Source organism: Orcinus orca, chromosome 11, assembly GCF_937001465.1.
Source record: "Orcinus orca chromosome 11, mOrcOrc1.1, whole genome shotgun sequence".
NCBI lineage: Eukaryota > Metazoa > Chordata > Mammalia > Artiodactyla > Delphinidae > Orcinus > Orcinus orca.
In genome coordinates, this window is record NC_064569.1 from 40,624,469 (window position 1) to 40,641,433 (window position 16,965).

General features: G+C 35.6%; 1 protein-coding gene across 7 annotated transcripts in view; it reads left to right on the top strand.

The window, feature by feature from the left end:
- Positions 1 to 16,965, top strand: part of LARP4 (La ribonucleoprotein 4) — a 67,004-nt gene that overhangs the window by 19,161 nt on the left and 30,878 nt on the right. For 5 of the 7 annotated variants that reach the window (XM_049694098.1, XM_004274332.3, XM_049694101.1 and 2 more), the window contains 6 exons: positions 20 to 172; positions 2,931 to 3,006; positions 6,412 to 6,548; positions 8,033 to 8,136; positions 9,017 to 9,127; positions 9,904 to 9,957. In XM_049694098.1, the coding sequence (XP_049550055.1) occupies positions 20 to 172; positions 2,931 to 3,006; positions 6,412 to 6,548; positions 8,033 to 8,136; positions 9,017 to 9,127; positions 9,904 to 9,957 (635 nt within the window). The remainder of the gene's footprint in view (positions 1 to 19; positions 173 to 2,930; positions 3,007 to 6,411; positions 6,549 to 8,032; positions 8,137 to 9,016; positions 9,128 to 9,903; positions 9,958 to 16,965) is intronic. The other 2 variants (XM_049694099.1, XM_049694100.1) reach the window with 2 other exon arrangements.

Below are 16,965 nucleotides of genomic sequence, written 5' to 3' on the forward strand. Positions count from 1 at the left end.
TATGTTTTTTTTAATACAGGTAATAGAGAACTTGCAGATGATATGTGTAAGGAATATGAAGTAATGTATTCATCTTGTGAAACCACAAGAACTACTACAGGCATTGAGGAATCAACTGATGGAATGATTTTGGGACCAGAAGATCTGAGTTACCAAATATATGATGTTTCTGGTAAACTTTATGGTTTTATTGTTAAAATGAGAATGCAGTATGCTAGTCTTTTTCCCCCTCCAGTCTTTTTATCATTGTTCTAGTAAACATGGCATTGATTGGTCTATTTTATTATTTGAAAAGAAGTTTATGTTAATGAAATATTAGGTGACTTTTATAAATACTGTTTTCAAATGGCCAAACATGAACATTGTAATTTAAAAAAAAAGTTTATTTTAAAGATCTTATTAAAGGAAAGTGTGAAATTAGAGATGAAAGGAGAAAACAGTCAATATAGTTAAAAAAGAGACCTAAATTACAATCTTTCAGAGTCCAAGTTTCTTGATCTATTAGTTGGGATCAACGCAAGTTCTGTCAGTTTTCCCATCACTTTTGTCAGTGTGAAATGCATTTATAAATGTGAGATTGCAGGGATTAATTTTGAGAAAAAGGTTGTGTTATATCATAGTTCTACTACAGTTCAACTTGTGAGATATGTTTTTTTCACATTCATTTAATTAGCATGGATTATTAATTGCTTGGACTTAAAATGGATAAAATTTAAAAGAAACTAAAGATAGACTGTAGAACCTGATTACCTAACTTTATTTTTCTAAGTTCTAAAGGGTTTCTTTGGAAAATAAGTGTAATAGGGAGTAGGCATCTCTGTCACTGCTTAGTTCCCTGGCATTAGTCAAGGTATATAAACCTTTGTTCTCAGTTTATTTATTATATATATCTGGATTAGATTTCTAAGGTCAGTCAGCTTGTAAGTTGATTTCTGAAGTAGAATGGGGTGGTATTTCCATATAGTAATTTAAGGTGGTTAGGTTTTGCTCCCTCCTTGTTATAATATACCTATCCTGGCTACTTTGAACTTAGAGTTGGTTTAAGTGAATTGGCAACCAACTGGTATTTTTAAAAGTTTGCTGTAATAACACTGAAAGCTTAAATGAAGTTATTATTCATTTAGCCAGCATTTGGGTAGATGAATTTTATATTAGAAGGGTTGCATATACTACATAGAAATAGAATGCTTCTTATTTCATTTTTAATGAAATTAATTTAATATCTAATATTTTGAATCTTGAGTAGTAAGACAAAGTAGTGGTAAAATCATGCACAAAATTTATCTTTACAGGAAAATATAGTGCTCTAAAATTAAGCAATGAAAAGAGTATTAAGAGATAGAAGTGGGTTTTTTTTTAATTGAAGTATAGTTGATTTACAATGTGTTAATTTCTGTACAGCAAAGGGATTCAGTAATACACACACACACACACACACACACACACACACACACACACACACACACACGTTCTTTTTTATATTCTTTTCCATTATGTTTTATCACAGAATGTTGAATATAGTTCCCTGTGCTATACAGTAGGACCTTGTTTATCCATTCTTTATATAATAGTTTGCATCTACTAGCCCCAAACTCCCAATCCATCCCTCCCCTCCCCTACCTCCCCCTTGGCAACAACAAGTCTGTTAAGAGATAGAAGTTTAAGGAGTGTGACTAACATCAGATTTACTACCGATAGTACAGATGTGGAGCCATATATATATCCCACTTTGTGTAGTTCCTGTCTTCAAATTTAGATTACTGTTACTTTTGTTTATGTATATAAATTTATTTGTTTTTTTGGCTGCGTTGGGTCTTCGTTGCTGTGTGTGGGCTTTCTCTAGTTGCGGCATGTGGGCTTCTCACTGCGGTGGCTTCTCTTGTTGCGAAGCACAGGTTCTAGGCGTGCAGGCTTCAGTAGTTGTGTCTCACGGGCTCAGTAGTTGTGGCTTGAGGGCTCAGTAGTTGTGGCTTGTGGGCTCAGTAGTTGTGGCTCACGGGCTCTAAAGCGCAGGCTCAGTAGTTGTGGTGCACGGGCTTAGTTGCTCCATGGCATGTGGGATCTTCCCGGACCAGGGCTCAAACCCGTGTTCCCTGCATTGGCAGGCGGATTCTTAACCACTGCGCCACCAGGGAAGCCCCTAGATTACTATTACTTTTTTTTTTTTTTTTTGGTGGTACGCAGGCCTCTCACTGTTGTGGCCTCTCCCGTTGCGGAGCACAGGCTCCGGACGCACAGGCTCAGCAGCCATGGCTCACGGGCCCATGACCAGGTCACGAACCCGTGTCCCCTGCATCGGCAGGCGGACTCCCAACCGCTGCACCACCAGGGAAGCCCCACTATTACTTTTGTTCTTTGAGTTTTCATTAAAGGAATAAATAGTTATCACATTTTTTTAAGTATTTAGGGTAATGTTTTACAATATGGTATCCAAGTGCTTTTAGTATTACCGATGATTTGTTAATTACTTGATAAAATATGTAATTTAAAAACTGATATGAGGGCTTCCCTGGTGGCGTAGTGGTTGAGAGTCTGCCTGCCAATGCAGGGGACGCGGGTTCGTGCCCCGGTCCGGGAAGATCCCACATGCCGCAGAGCAGCTGGGCCCGTGAGCCATGGCCGCTGAGCCTGCGCGTCGGGAGCCTGTGCTCCGCAACAGGAGAGGCCACAACAGTGAGAGGCCCGCGTACCGCAAAAAAAAAAAAAAAAAAAAAAAAAAAAAACTGATATGAAATCTGTCTAAAGAAAGAAGAATAGATAGGTTAAAAGGTAGACCTTGTGTGTATCTGAATTCTAAAAAGAATAAAAATACAGTTTTCTGGTGATTTTAATTTGTGCATACTTTGTGGCTTACTCTGAAAACAATATGTAAAGTTTACCACCTATGGTAATTAGATATTAACTTTTCCCCTCTTGTTTTCTACTATCAGGAGAAAGCAACTCAGCAATTTCTACAGAAGAACTAAAAGAGTGTTTGAAGAAACAATTAGAATTCTGTTTCTCACGGTACAGTATCATTTTTAAACTGACCTTTCTCCGTTTTGAATTGTTTGATTAGTAGATGTGAAATACCTATGAAATAGAATGGAAAAATGGTTTTAATTTCCTTTGGTGATGTATTTTGGTATCATTCTTCAGTATATTTCTTAACTAGATTTAAAGATGTGGTCTCCAGTTGATTATGTAAAGGGTCTAGTCCCAGTAGAAAGATAATGAAATTTCTTTTGGATATTTTTCCTATAATCATATTCATTTTTAGGGTTCTCTATGTTTTTAGTAGTTTGCTCTTGTAATCTTTGAGCATAGAGTTATTTTTAATAAGATGTGGATGGGTATAGAATTTATATTACCAGTTTCTTCTATTAAATAAAGAGTTCCTTCAGGCAAACATTTCAAGATACCTTATTTACAGATAAGAATTAAGAATTATGTAGGTATATTTATAGCTTAGATGTATAAACCTTCAGTATGTAGAACTGCCCCTTCCAAAATAAACAGAAGTTTGGATATGTGTGCAAATGTAATACCTTCTGTTTTTTGGAGGAGGACCAGTAAACCAATTTTTTAAGCTAGAAACCTGGATTTTATCATAGACTTCTTTATTTCCTTACATATAATACAGTCTTGACTCAGTTTTAATTCTTCATCCTGAATATCTCCCTTTTCTTCTCCACCTTTTTCTTCTTTGCCTTTATAGTCTAGTACAGGCCCTAGTTTCATGAAAACAAGACCCTTCTAGTCAGTTGTGCCTATGATGCAATTCATTTTGTCTCCCATACTTGTCATAGTTATTTTAAAATCTTTGCCGACTAGCTGGATCATTTGTGTGTCTGCTTATATTTGAGGGTTTTTTTCCTCTTGATTGTCACAATTTCCTGGCTTTTTGCGTGTCTTATAAATTTTGATTATAATTTGGACACTACATATGCTGGGCACTACATAATAAAAGAAACTAGAAAGCTGCAGTGTCATAATTTTTCTCTCTAGACAAGAGTTGAGCTTTCTTCTGGTAAGCAGAAGCAGATTGATTTCTTCAATCCAGTTAAGGATTGAGCTGAGTCAGGGCTGAGCAGCAACTTTAATTAGACTCGATCGACCTCTGATTTATCTCTGTTCCTTAGGCATAACCTTCTTAGGCTTTTGATTTAGAAGTTGGCAGGTTTCTGTTACCTCAGTCGTGAAACACCAAGGGAAATTTAGTTCTGTTCTTCAGAGGTTTGAGATGAGCTCTTCAGCCTCTTACCCTGTACAGCTTCAAAATCTGGCAAATGTCTTGTCAGGGAGACCTGTCTTAGGTTTGATGCAAGGTTGCTTCTTCTACTGGGGCTTCCACAAGACCACAAAGATTTTACTCTCCTTTTTCAGCCTTCCATCTTTCAGGGTCCCAGCCTTCCATCTTCCTCCTTAGAACTCAGTAAATGTCATATAGAGGAAAATCAGCTGTGTATTGGGGGCTCCTTTAGCTTCCAATTCATAATACCAGTCTTGTGCAACTGCCTAAAATAAAGCTCTACTAGTTTCTTTCTGGTCCAGGATCTGCAGATATCCTTGGAAAAGAAAGATTATCTTTCTGGAATTTCATTTTGTCCTTGTAGCTTCTACAGTTTTTATTTCCAAAAACATGATTTTTTTGTAATCTATCCAAGTTTTTTTAGTTGTTGCAGCATGAGCTCTGGCTTATCATGATCTATCACATCCTACTCAGAACTACGATACAGTTCAAACCAGCCGGGTAATTGCCATTTGTAGCTCAGTAGAATTGCCAGTAAGACATATTAGGTATTAGTCATGAACATAATAGGTATTAGTCATAATCCTCGATGTTATATATCTATTAATTTGACTTACTTCTGACAAGGTAGTTTCTTTAAGGGTTTGTCATACTGTTTTATAAGGAGAGACTGGCTGAAAGTCTGAGTTGATTTAGGCTACAGCCTTTTAGTTGTACAATATTATGTTTACAGTTGTCTTATTTTCAAGTTCTTAAAGAATATCTGGTTGACTAGTATGTTCCTTTTTTTTAAATAAATAAATTTATTTATTTTATTTTTGGGTCTTCGTTGCTGTGCGCAGGCTTTCTCTAGTTGCGGCGAGCGGAGGCTACTCTTCGTTGCAGTACGCAGGCTTCTCATTGCGGTGGCTTCTCTTGTTGCGGAGCACAGGCTCTAGGCACCAAGGCTTCAGTAGTTGTGGCACACAGACTCAGTAGTTGTGGTTTGTGGGCTCCAGAGTGCAGGCTCAGTAGTTGTGGCACACGGGCTTAGTTGCTCTGCGGCATGTGGGGTATTCCCGGATCAGGGCTCGAACCGTGATCCCTGCATTGGCAGGTGGATTCTTAACCACTGTGCCGCTAGGGAAGCCCTGTTCTTTCTTTTATGAAGAAGTGAGTTTAACTGTTACTGGTATCCTCTCTATTCTTTTTTCCCCCAAGACAAATAACCACCACTTGTTGACAATTGTAACCTTAAAAAGGTAATTACTACTCTATTTTAGTATAATTTGAATGTAAAGGCCTGGACCCTACTCTTTGCCAAGTACTAAGGCTTTGTCATTTTGAATGACAAAGATCCTTTGTGGAACCTGTATTCTGACTGGGGGAGACAAAACAATAAACATAATAAATAAGCAGCTTAGAAGTGTGTTAGGTGATAAGTGCTATGGAAAAAAGTAGAGCGGAATAAGCAAGGGAAGAGGGGAATCAGGAGTACTTGGGTGGTTTCAGAATAGGGTGGTCATTGAGAAGGTGGCTTTTAAGCAAAGATTTCTAGCTGTTTATAACCAGACTGCTTCAAAGGTTTGATGTAAATAACAAGACATGAATTTGATTCTCCTTCAGTTTGTTGAACAAGATTTTATGTGTAAGATAGAGCATTTGTATCTTCTTTTTTAAAAAATGTATCTTAGTCTTTTGTCTTAATTTAAAATGTTTTATATTTATTATTTTAACTTTATTATTTAAATTTAAATAAAAAGTCAAACATACCTATTAAAAAATGCAAACATTAAGAAACTGAAAATCCTCCATGATCCAACTCATGGTTTACATTACAATTTTCTCCATATGCATATTCTAACATCAGTGATAAGGTATTTATAAGATAGAACAAAACTGTATGTAATATTTTGTAATATACTTTAATATTAAGCCTCTTTCCACATCAATATAATTTCATAAATTCCTTGTTCAAAACTGTTGGGCACAATGTATTTGGGGATTCAGAAACTTTCCAGGAGTTGTTAGAATGTATCTGTTGTATATTACATATTTTCATAGTTCACTGTGTTATTTCTGATAGCATAATTTTGTTTTCCTAGGTTTAGTGACAAAAGTTAATAAGGCATCTCTTTTCTTTAGGTGCTTTTTAAGATTTGTTTGTTTTATAGGACTGTTGCTTCTCTTATTCCTTTCAGAGAAAATTTGTCAAAGGATCTTTACCTGATATCTCAAATGGACAGTGATCAGTTCATCCCAATTTGGACAGTTGCCAACATGGAAGAAATAAAAAAGCTGACCACAGACCCTGACCTAATTCTTGAAGTGTTGAGATGTATGTAAATCGTACCTTTTAGCTTACTTTTAAAATCAAAGATTAAATATTCTTTTGACTTCTGATCATGCAGGAAATTGTTTTTAACTCCATATTTTTTGCTATTCTGTGCTAATAATTTATCTGTTTTTACTGACTGGTACATATATAGCTTGTATATCAGTTCTGTACCTTGGTTGTTCATCTTGATACCCATTTACTCAAGTATAAGCAATTAAACCTCTGTTTTCTGGGCTATTAGAAAGCTATATGTGTCATTATCACACCCTGTAAAGCAATCTGTTTCAAACTTTTGAACAAAAGTAATAAGTAAACTTTATATCACAACCCAATACACACATACACACAACTGAAATGTTAATAGTAGATTAATACTAAATGCTTGAAATGAGTTCATTTCTTTTATTATAAAATTGTTTTCACAACCTATTAAAAGAGTTGCGACCTGCAGTTTGACAAACACTGCTCCAAAGTTTGGTAAAGAATTTATATTTTAGATTGAGGCTTAAGAATTTTTAGTGGTGTTTGTGTCTTATATCAGCATTTCTTGGTAACCTCTCTTATACAGGTTTTGTTAACTACTTGAGTAAAGGTGGATCTTCACTTTTTTTTTGAAATTCGTTGAAATGTTTGAAAGTTAAATAAAGCAAGTCCAGTAGTAGACTTACATGGGAGTAGGGATTTCCATTGTCAGAGGGATAAAAACATTTATGAAATCTCTGATCGGTTTGTACAGATCAAACCAGTCTTGATCTGGTTTGACCAGATCTTAAAATGACCCAGTCTTGTCAACATTTAAAGAATTTGCCAAGAGACAGAATCTCCTACCTCCAAGGGCTGAAACCTAGCACTTATACACAGGCCTTCTTCCTTAACAACTACTTTTATTCTCTCTACTTACCTGCACAGGAAGATGTGACATATTATCCTTTGAAGGGACTAGAAATAAAAGTTTTGGCTTGTGGTACTACCTTCATTCTATATTAACTCAAAACCAGCATCTGAAAGAAAGATTGTAATCATTTATATATAATTCTTGGTTTTAAGTGTTTCTCAGACTTTAATTTTAAGGAGAATTTTTTCACATATCAAAGCTCATTACATTCCCTAGAGTAGTGTTTGGCTAATGCAGTACATTGATTTTACTTGAAATAAAGAATTTGGTAATTGTATACAGGGAAGTGCCCTATGAGATATAAATATTGTATACTACTTAAAGGCTTCTTTTCAACTCCAACACTGTGCCACGTCACAAAATAAGTACACTGAGTATTTGTGCAATGAATAACATTGGACAATGTTCTTTGCATATCAGTCTCAAGATACTTTATTGTAACTGTGATCTTTGATTCTACAACTTAATTTCTTTAAGATGTTAGCCTCTGCTAATTTATTCAGTTGGAAATTGAAATGAATAGTTTTTTAATGGAATTATTAATATCACTATTTTTACACTTTTGAATGAAACTTCTTTAAAATTTCAGCTTCTCCCATGGTGCAAGTTGATGAGAAGGGCGAGAAAGTGAGACCAAGTCATAAGCGTTGTATTGTAATTCTTAGAGAGATTCCGGAAACAACACCAGTAGAGGTAAATCATTAGTATTGTTAAAGCTAAATATTCTTAACTGTTTATTTTATTTTCAGTAATTTTTAATAGATTTATTTATTTTTGTTTATTTTTTTGGCTGCATTGGGTCTTCGTTGCTGCGCGCAGGCTTTCTCTAGTTGCGGCGAGCGGGGGCTACTTTTCATTGTGGTGCATGTGCTTCTCATTGTGGTGGCTTCTCTTGTTGTGGAGCACAGTCTCTAGGCGTGCAGGCTTCAGTAGTTGTGGCACACGGGCTTAGTTGTTCTGTAGCATGTGGGATCTTCCCGGACCCCAGGGCTCGAGCCCATGTCCCCTGCATTGGCAGGCAGATTCTTAACCACTGTGCCACCAGGGAAGTCCCTCTGAGTTTTGATAATCATCTTTTTCTAAATCCATATATTTTTTTGAGTTTTAGTTTTTAATTAAATCAGTTATGAAAAACAAGATATCTGTGTACAGTTCATGTCTGTGACTGTTGTAGACAGAGCATTTGGAGTAAATGAAAATGCATAAAATACTTCGCACCTAGAAAATGTTAATGTAGGACAGTCCCCCCACCCACCCACACCTGTTTTTTTGGACAATGACAGGACTGGAAAGATTGTACTCTTAAGCAGAATTTAGCTTGCCACTAGGATTGAAATAATACTTCAGTTTTGCTGATTATAAAATAAGCTTCCATCCCTAAATCATGCACAAAATTTGCACTATAACTATGCATGTTCTTGTTTCAGAGTATAATTCTACTCAACAGAAAAATGGGCAGAAGGCGTAAACAGTTACTAAGTAAAGAAATAGTAAAGACCAAAAGACATGAAGAGGAAAAAAAAAGCCCATTTTTGATATATTTTTAGAGTTAACTGAAGATTTTCTTTTTTAGGAAGTAAAAGCTTTGTTTAAAAATGAAAACTGCCCCAAGGTGATAAGCTGTGAATTTGCACACAATAGCAACTGGTATATCACTTTCCAGTCAGACACAGATGCACAGCAGGTGAGAAGAAAACTTTTCTTCTGATTTGAAGTCCTGGTGATAAAAGCAGTAGTGTATATTTTAATTGAGAAAAATGTGTGCTTACAGTAATGTTTGTAAAGACTTTGGAGAACCTTGTTCACCTTTTTGGTGTTGCTTATTAATTGGTTTCCTTTTTGATGATCTTCTTAAAGCTTTTTTTGTTTCAATTTAAGAACAGTTTGTTTCCTATCAGTAAAAATATTAACAATTTTTAAATTAACATGGGGATCAGAGACTATGTACTCAGTAGTTAGTATTTCTATTACAGAGTAGGCCCGCAATATATTATAACTTCCGTTCTGATTCTTGGTATTTTGACATAATGATTTTACTCTTAATTGTTATCATGGCCTATTTAAAGATAAGAAAAGTAATATTCCTTTGAAACAAAAATTTCTATAATAGCCTTTTAAAACCTTGTACTGATTTTTTTTTTTTAATTCTTCATCTTAGAAGGCCCTCCGAACCCATTTTAAAATTGATATGTAGTGATATTTTGGGTCTGTTTTGAATTTTGTGAGTATGTGTCAGTAGTAATCCATAGTAGTTTAATATACAATAAATGTGAACTGTAGCTGAAGTCTTAAATTTTTACTTTTTCATTCCCTGTCACCTGCATAATGGGGTCACCTTCAGAATTTTTTATTGTTTAGTTTAGAGATAGTTGCAATTACCAAAACTCTCTTGATAGAATAATGATGGCTTTAATGAAATGTTTGAATGCTAATGAAAGTTCCTTCCTGCTTTGTTAACAGGCTTTTAAATACTTAAGAGAAGAAGTTAAGACATTTCAGGGCAAGCCAATCATGGTAAGAAACATTTGTTAGTCCATCATGAGACAAGAAGGTTTTTGTTGTCTGTCTATTAACAAACAAAGATGAATAACATTTTATAAAACCCATAATGATTTTAAAGAAATTTCTGGCTCATATGAAATGCTATTTCAGGAAATTAGTGATAGAATGTCAAAATACTTTGTAAACAGCAGTTTCTTCTAGAAGTATAACTTCAGACAGCATGAAGTTTAAGTTAGATGCTGATTGACAATGTGTAAGATAATCATAGATCTCATTCCTGCTCTTAGGAGCAGGAATAATTTTTTAGTAACAAAGGTGGAAAACATTCTCAGTACTTTCATTTCAATTAACTGCATCACTGCATTAATAGCCATTTGGGAACCAGGAAATTGTCGTTGATGACACTTGCTCACAGTTTACATGTCTAATCTGTTCTCACATCCTATGAAATCTGCCTTCAAAACTTCTTTCAATCATTACTACCATTGTTTAGGCTTGAGCAATTGGAATAGCCTTTTAGCTGTTAGGCCTTCAGCTTTCCCCTCCTTACAGTCCATCCTCCACATTATTTTAAGTGTGAAAGTAATACCTATATGTGGTAAGAAAGTCAAATGATTTATAGTAAATAAGTTAATTAAATCTCCCTGTCCCAGATTCCTCCAGTCATTTTCCCTAGAGGTGATGAGAGAGAGCAGTTTTTTCTGCACCTATCTAAGAATTTTCTTTCTGTCTTTACGTGAATGGAAATATATAGTATATACACGCCTATTCTTTTCTCATAATAGATATTTTCATTCACCATTGTTACAGGTATACATTTAATATTGTTCCGTGATTTAATTATTAAGTTGTTGTTCTATTTACAAATAATTTGTAACATATGCTTTCTTTAAAAGTTTTTTTTATTGTGATAAAATATGCATACATACAATTTACCATTTTTAAGTGTACAGCTAACCCAGTGGTGTTTAGTACATTCACATTGCTGTGCAACCATCACCGGTATTTATTTCCAGAACTTTGCAGCATCCCCAGAAACTCTATACCCATGAAACCATAACTTCCCATTCTTCCCAGCTGCTGGTAACTTCCCTTCTAGTCTCTGTCTTTCTGAATTTACCTATTTTAGATACCACATATAAATGGAATCATGCAATATTTGTCCTTTTGTATCGGCTTATTTCACTTAGCATAATATTTTCCAGCTTCATCTATGTGGAGCATGTGTCAGAACTTCATTACTTTTTATTGGCTGAATAATATTCCATTGTATGTATATACCACATTTTGTTTATTCATTATCTATTGAAGGATGCTTAGGTTGCTTCTGTCTTTGGATTACTGTGAATAATGCTGCACAACTATCTGAGTCCCTGCTTTCAACTCTTTTGGGTATATACTAGGAATTACTGGGTAATATGATAATTATATGTTTAACATATTGAGGAGTGCATAACTGTTTCCAAAGCAGTTGTATCCTTTTATATTCCCACCAGCAATGGAGGAGGATTCAAATTTTTCTACATCCTTAACAACACTTGTTATTTTTGCTTTTTGGATAAAGCCCTCATCCTAATGGGTAGAAAGTGGTATCTCATCATGGTTTTCTGCTTCGTTTTCCTAGTGACACATGATATCAGGCATCTTTTCATGTGCTTCTTTGCCATTTATATGTCTTTTTTGGAGAAATGTCTGTTCAAATCCTTTGACCATTTTTTAAATTGGGTTATTTGTTGTTGAGCTGTACCAGATCTTTATATATTCTGGATATTAAACTCTTGTCAGATATATGATCTGCAAATATTTTCTCCCATTTTGTGGGTTATCTTTTTTACTCTCTTGAAGTGTCTTTGAGGCTCAAAAGCTTTTAATTTTTATGAAGTCCAATTAATTTTTTTGTTATCTGTGCTTTTGTTGCCATACTTCATAAATTGTTGCCAAATCCAAGATCATGAAATGTTTCCCCTATGTTTTCTAAGGGTTTTATAATATTAGCCTTTCCTTTTAATTGAAATATAGTTGATGTACAATATTATGTTCATTTCAGGTATACTACATAGTGATTTGACATTTGCATACATTATGAAATGATCACCGTGTTAAGTCTAGTAACCATCTGTCCCCATGCAAAGTTAATACAATATTATTTAACCATATTCTTTTTAAAAAATATTCATTCATTCATTCATTCATTTATTTTGGCTGTGCTGGCTCTTAGTTGGGGCACGCGGGATCTTCATTGTGGCATGTGGACTTTAGTTGCGGCATGCAGGCTTCTTAGTTGCGGCACGTGGACTCTTAGTTGCGGCACGCGTGCGGGATCTAGTTCCCCGACCAGGGATCAAACCCGGGCCCCCTACATTGGGAACGTGGAGTCTTAACCATTGGACCAGCAGGAAACTCCCTGACCATATTCTTTATGCTGTATATTACATCCCCATGGCTTATTTATTGTATAACTGGAGGCTTGTACCTCTTAATTCCATTCACCTATTTACCTGCCCCACAACCCCCTCCCCTCCGTCAACTACCCAAATGTTCTCTGTATCTATGAGTCTGTTTTCATTTTGTTTTGTTTGTTTTATTTTTTAGTTTCCACATATAAGTGAGATCATGTGGTATTTGCTTTTCTCTGTCTTACCTCACTTAGCATAATTACCCTCTAGATCCATCCATGTTGTCACAAATGGCAAGATTTCTTTTTTATGGCTGAGTAATACTCCACTGTGTATATATATCACATCTTCTTTATCCATTCATCTATTGATGGGGACTTAGGTTGCTTCCATATCTTGGCTGTTGTAAATAATGCTGCAGTGAATATAAGGGTGCATATATCTTTTGGAATTAGTAGTTTTGATTTCCTTGGGTAAATACCCAGAAGTGAAATTGCTGGATCCTATAGGAGTTCCATTTTTAATTTCTTGAGGAAGCTCCATACTGTTTTTCCATAGTGGCTGCACCAATTTACAATCCTACTAGTGCACAAGGGTTCCCTTTTCTCCACATCTTCGCCAACACTTGTTATTTGTTGTCTTTTTGATGATAGCCATCTGACGGTTTTGAGGTGGTATCTCACTGTGGTTTTGATTTCCATTCCTCTGATTATTAGTGATGTGGAGCATCTTTTCTGTCTGTGGCCATCTGTGTGTCTTCTTTGGGGGAATAAAAAGTCTGTATTCCGGTCCTCTGCCCATTTGTATATGGTGTGAGAATGTAGTCCAATTTGATTCTTTTGCATGTAGCTATCCAGTTTTCCCAGCTCTCTTTAAGAGGCTGTCTTTTCCCCATTGTTTATTCTTGCCTCCTTTGCCATAGATTAATAGGCCAAATATGTGTGGATTTATTTCTGGGCTCTCTCTTTGGTTTCATTGATCTGTGTGTCTCTTTTTGAGCTAGCACCATACTATTTGATTATTGAAGCTTTGTAATATAGTTTGAAATCTGGGAGCGAAATACCTCCAGCTCTGTTTTTCTTCCTCAAGATTGCTTTGGTATTTGAGGTCTTTTGGTATCCATACAGAGTTTAGAATTACTGTTCTATTTCTGTGAAAAATGCCCTTGATATTTTGATAGAGATTGCTTTGAATCTGTAGATTGCCTTGCTTAGTTTGGTCATTTTAACAATATTAATTCTTCAGTCCATGAGCATGGTGTACCATTTCATTTGTTTGTGTCATCTTTGGTTTCTTTCATCAATGCCTTATAGTTTTCAGAGGATAAGTCATTTACCTCTTTGGTTAGATATTTTATTTTTTGATGCAGTTATAAATGGGATTGTTTTCTTAAAATCTCTTTCTGATAGTTCATTATTAATGTATAGAAGGGCAACAGATTTCTGTGTATTAGTTTTGTATCATACAGCTGTACTGAATTCATTTATTTTAATAGATTTTTGATAGCATCCTTAGGCTTTTCTGTATATAGTATCATGTCATTTACAAACAGTGACAGTTTTACTTCTTCCTTTCCAATTTGAATCCTTTTTATTTCTCTTCCTCGTTATTGCTATGGCTAGGACTTCCAGTACTATATTGAATAAAAATGGCAAGAGTGGGCATCCTTGTCATGTTCCTTAACTTACTGGAAATGCTTCAGCTTTTCGCCATTGAGTATGATGTTGGCTGTGGGTTTGTCATATATAGCCTTTATTATGTTGAGGTATGTTCCTTATATACCCACTTATTGGGTATATAAGGAACATACCTGTCATAAATGTTAAATGTTTAATTTTCAAAAGCTTTTTCTACATCTGTTGAGATGATCATATGATTTTTATGTTCAGTTTGTTAAAGTGATATATATTGATTTATTTGCAGATATTAAACCATCCTTGATCCCTGAGATAAATCTTACTTGATCATGATGTGTGATCTATTTAATGTATTGTTGAATCCTGTTTGCTAATATTTCGTTGAGGATGTTAGCATCCATGTTCATCAGTGATATTGGCCTGTAGTTTTCTTTTTTTGTGTCTAGTTTTGATATCTAGGTGATGCTGGCCTCATAGAATAAGCTCAGAAGCATTCCTCCTTCAATTTTTTGGAATAGTTTAAGAAGAATAGGTGTTAATGCATCATTAAATGTTTTGTAGAATTCCCCTGTGTAGCCGTCTGTCTGGTCCTGGGTGGGTGAGATTTTTGCGTCCACCCTTTAGGAGCAGATTCTCTGTTTCCTACAATCTTCTCAGTGTCCAGTATGCAAGCTCCACTGATTTTCAAAGCCAGACCTGGCGCCTCATCTTCTTGTTTTAGGACCCTCAGCCTGGGGAGCCCGATGTGGCATTTGGACCCCTTGCTCCTTGGGGGAGGAACTCTACAATTGTGATATTCTTCCTGTTTGTGGGTCACCAACCAGGGGGTTTGGGTCCTGACTATGTCTCATTTCCACCCATTCTACCCATCTCGTGCTTCCTTTTTCATGTCTTTAGTTGTGGAAAATCTTTTCTGCTAGTCTTCAGGTTGTTGTCATAGATACTTGTTCTGTAAGTACTTGTAAATTTGGTGTGTCCATGGGAGGAGCTGGGTTTATTTCTGGGTTCTCTATTTCCATTTAATTGATCTGTATGTCTGTCTTTATGCCAGTACCACACTATTTCAATTACTGTAGCTTTGTAGTAAGATTTGAAAACGAGAAGTATGAGCTGTTCAATTTTACTGTTCTTTTTTAATACTGTTGAGGGTATTCAGGGCCACTTGAAATTTCATATGAATTTTAGGTTGGAGTTTTCTGTTTCTCCAAGCAAATGCCGTTGGGACTTTGATAGTATACTGAGTCTGTATATCATTTGAATATTGTTGTCATCTTAACAATATTGAGTCCTCCAATCCATGAACATGGGTTTCATTCTATTTATTTAGGTTTTTCATTTCTTTCAGCAATTTGTAATAGTTTTCATTGTATAGGTGATGTATTCCTAAGTATTTTGTTCTTTTTGATATTGTTGTCGATGGAATTTTCTTAATTTCCTTTTCAGATTGTTCATTCCTAGTGTATAGAAATACAACCATTTTGAGTGTTGATTTTATATCCTGCATCTTTGCTGTACTAGTTGATTAGATCTAACTTTTTTGGGGGGTGGGGGTGGGGGTCTGATTCTTTAAGAATTTTCTACATATAAGATCATGTCATTTACAAACAGATCATTTTACTTCTCCTTTCTAGTTTGGATGTCTTTTATTACTTTTTCTTGCCTAATTGCTCTGGCTAGAACTCCCAATACTATGTTGAGCGAAATGGCAAAAGTGGGCATCCTTGTCTTGTTCTTGATCTTAGAGGAAAAACCATCAGTCTTTTACCACTGAGTGTGATATCAACTATGTGCTTTTCACATACGGCCTTTGTCATGTTGATGAAGTTCCCTTCCCTTCCCAGTTTGAGTATTCTTACCTTGAAAGTGTGGAATTCTTTGAAATGCTTTTTCTGTATCAATTGAGATGATCATGTGTGTTTTTCCTTTGTTCTGTTAATGTGCCATATTACATTGATTTTCTTATGTTGAACCACCCCACCTCCCATCCTCCCTCCCCACCCTCCCACTCCCATTTCTGGAATAAATCCCACTTGGTCAAGATGTATTTTTTTGTGGATTTTTAAAATCTATATTCATAAGGGATATTGGCCTGTAGGTTTTACCCCCCCTTGTAGTGTCTTTGTCTGTTTTATCAGAGTAATACTGGCCTCTTAGAATGAGTTAGGAAGTGTTTCTTCTTCTTCAACTTTTTTGGAAGAGTTTGAGAAGGATTGGTGTTAATTGAGAAGGATTGGTGAAATTTTTTTCTTTTCTTTTTCATTATGGTTTATTACAGGATATTGAATATAGTTCCCTGTGCTGTACAATAGAATCTTGTTGTCTATCCATTCTGTATATAATAGTTTCCATCTGCTAGTCCCAAACTCCCAATCCAACCCTCCCTCACCCCTCCTCCCCTTGGCAACCACAAGTCTGCTCTCTACATATATGACTCTGTTTCTGTTTCATAGATAAGTTCATTTGTGTCATATTTTAGATTCCACATATAAGTGATATCATACGCTATTTGTCTTTCTCTTTCTGACTGATTTCACTTAGTGTGATAATCTCTAGGTCCATCCATGTAGCTACAGATGGCATTATTTCATTCTTTCTTTATGGCTGAGTAATGTTCCGTGTGTGTGTGTGTGTGTATGTGTGTGTGTGTGTGTGTGTGTGTGTGTGTGTCTCACATCTTCTTTATCCATTCATCTGTCAATGGGCATTTAGGTTGTTTCCATGTCTTGGCTGTTGTAAATAGTGCTGTTATGAACATAGGGGTGCATGTATCTTTTCAGATTATAGTTTTATCTGGATATATGTCCAGGAGTGGGATTGCTGGATCATATGGCCTCTTTGAAATTTTAAAATCACTGATTCAACCTCCTTCTTAAAGGTTTATTCAAATTTCCACCTTCTCGGGTCAGTTTTTGTAGTTTGTGTGTTTCTAGGAATCTGTCCGTTTCGTCTAGGTTATCCACATGTTGATCTGCCTTTGTTTACACTGT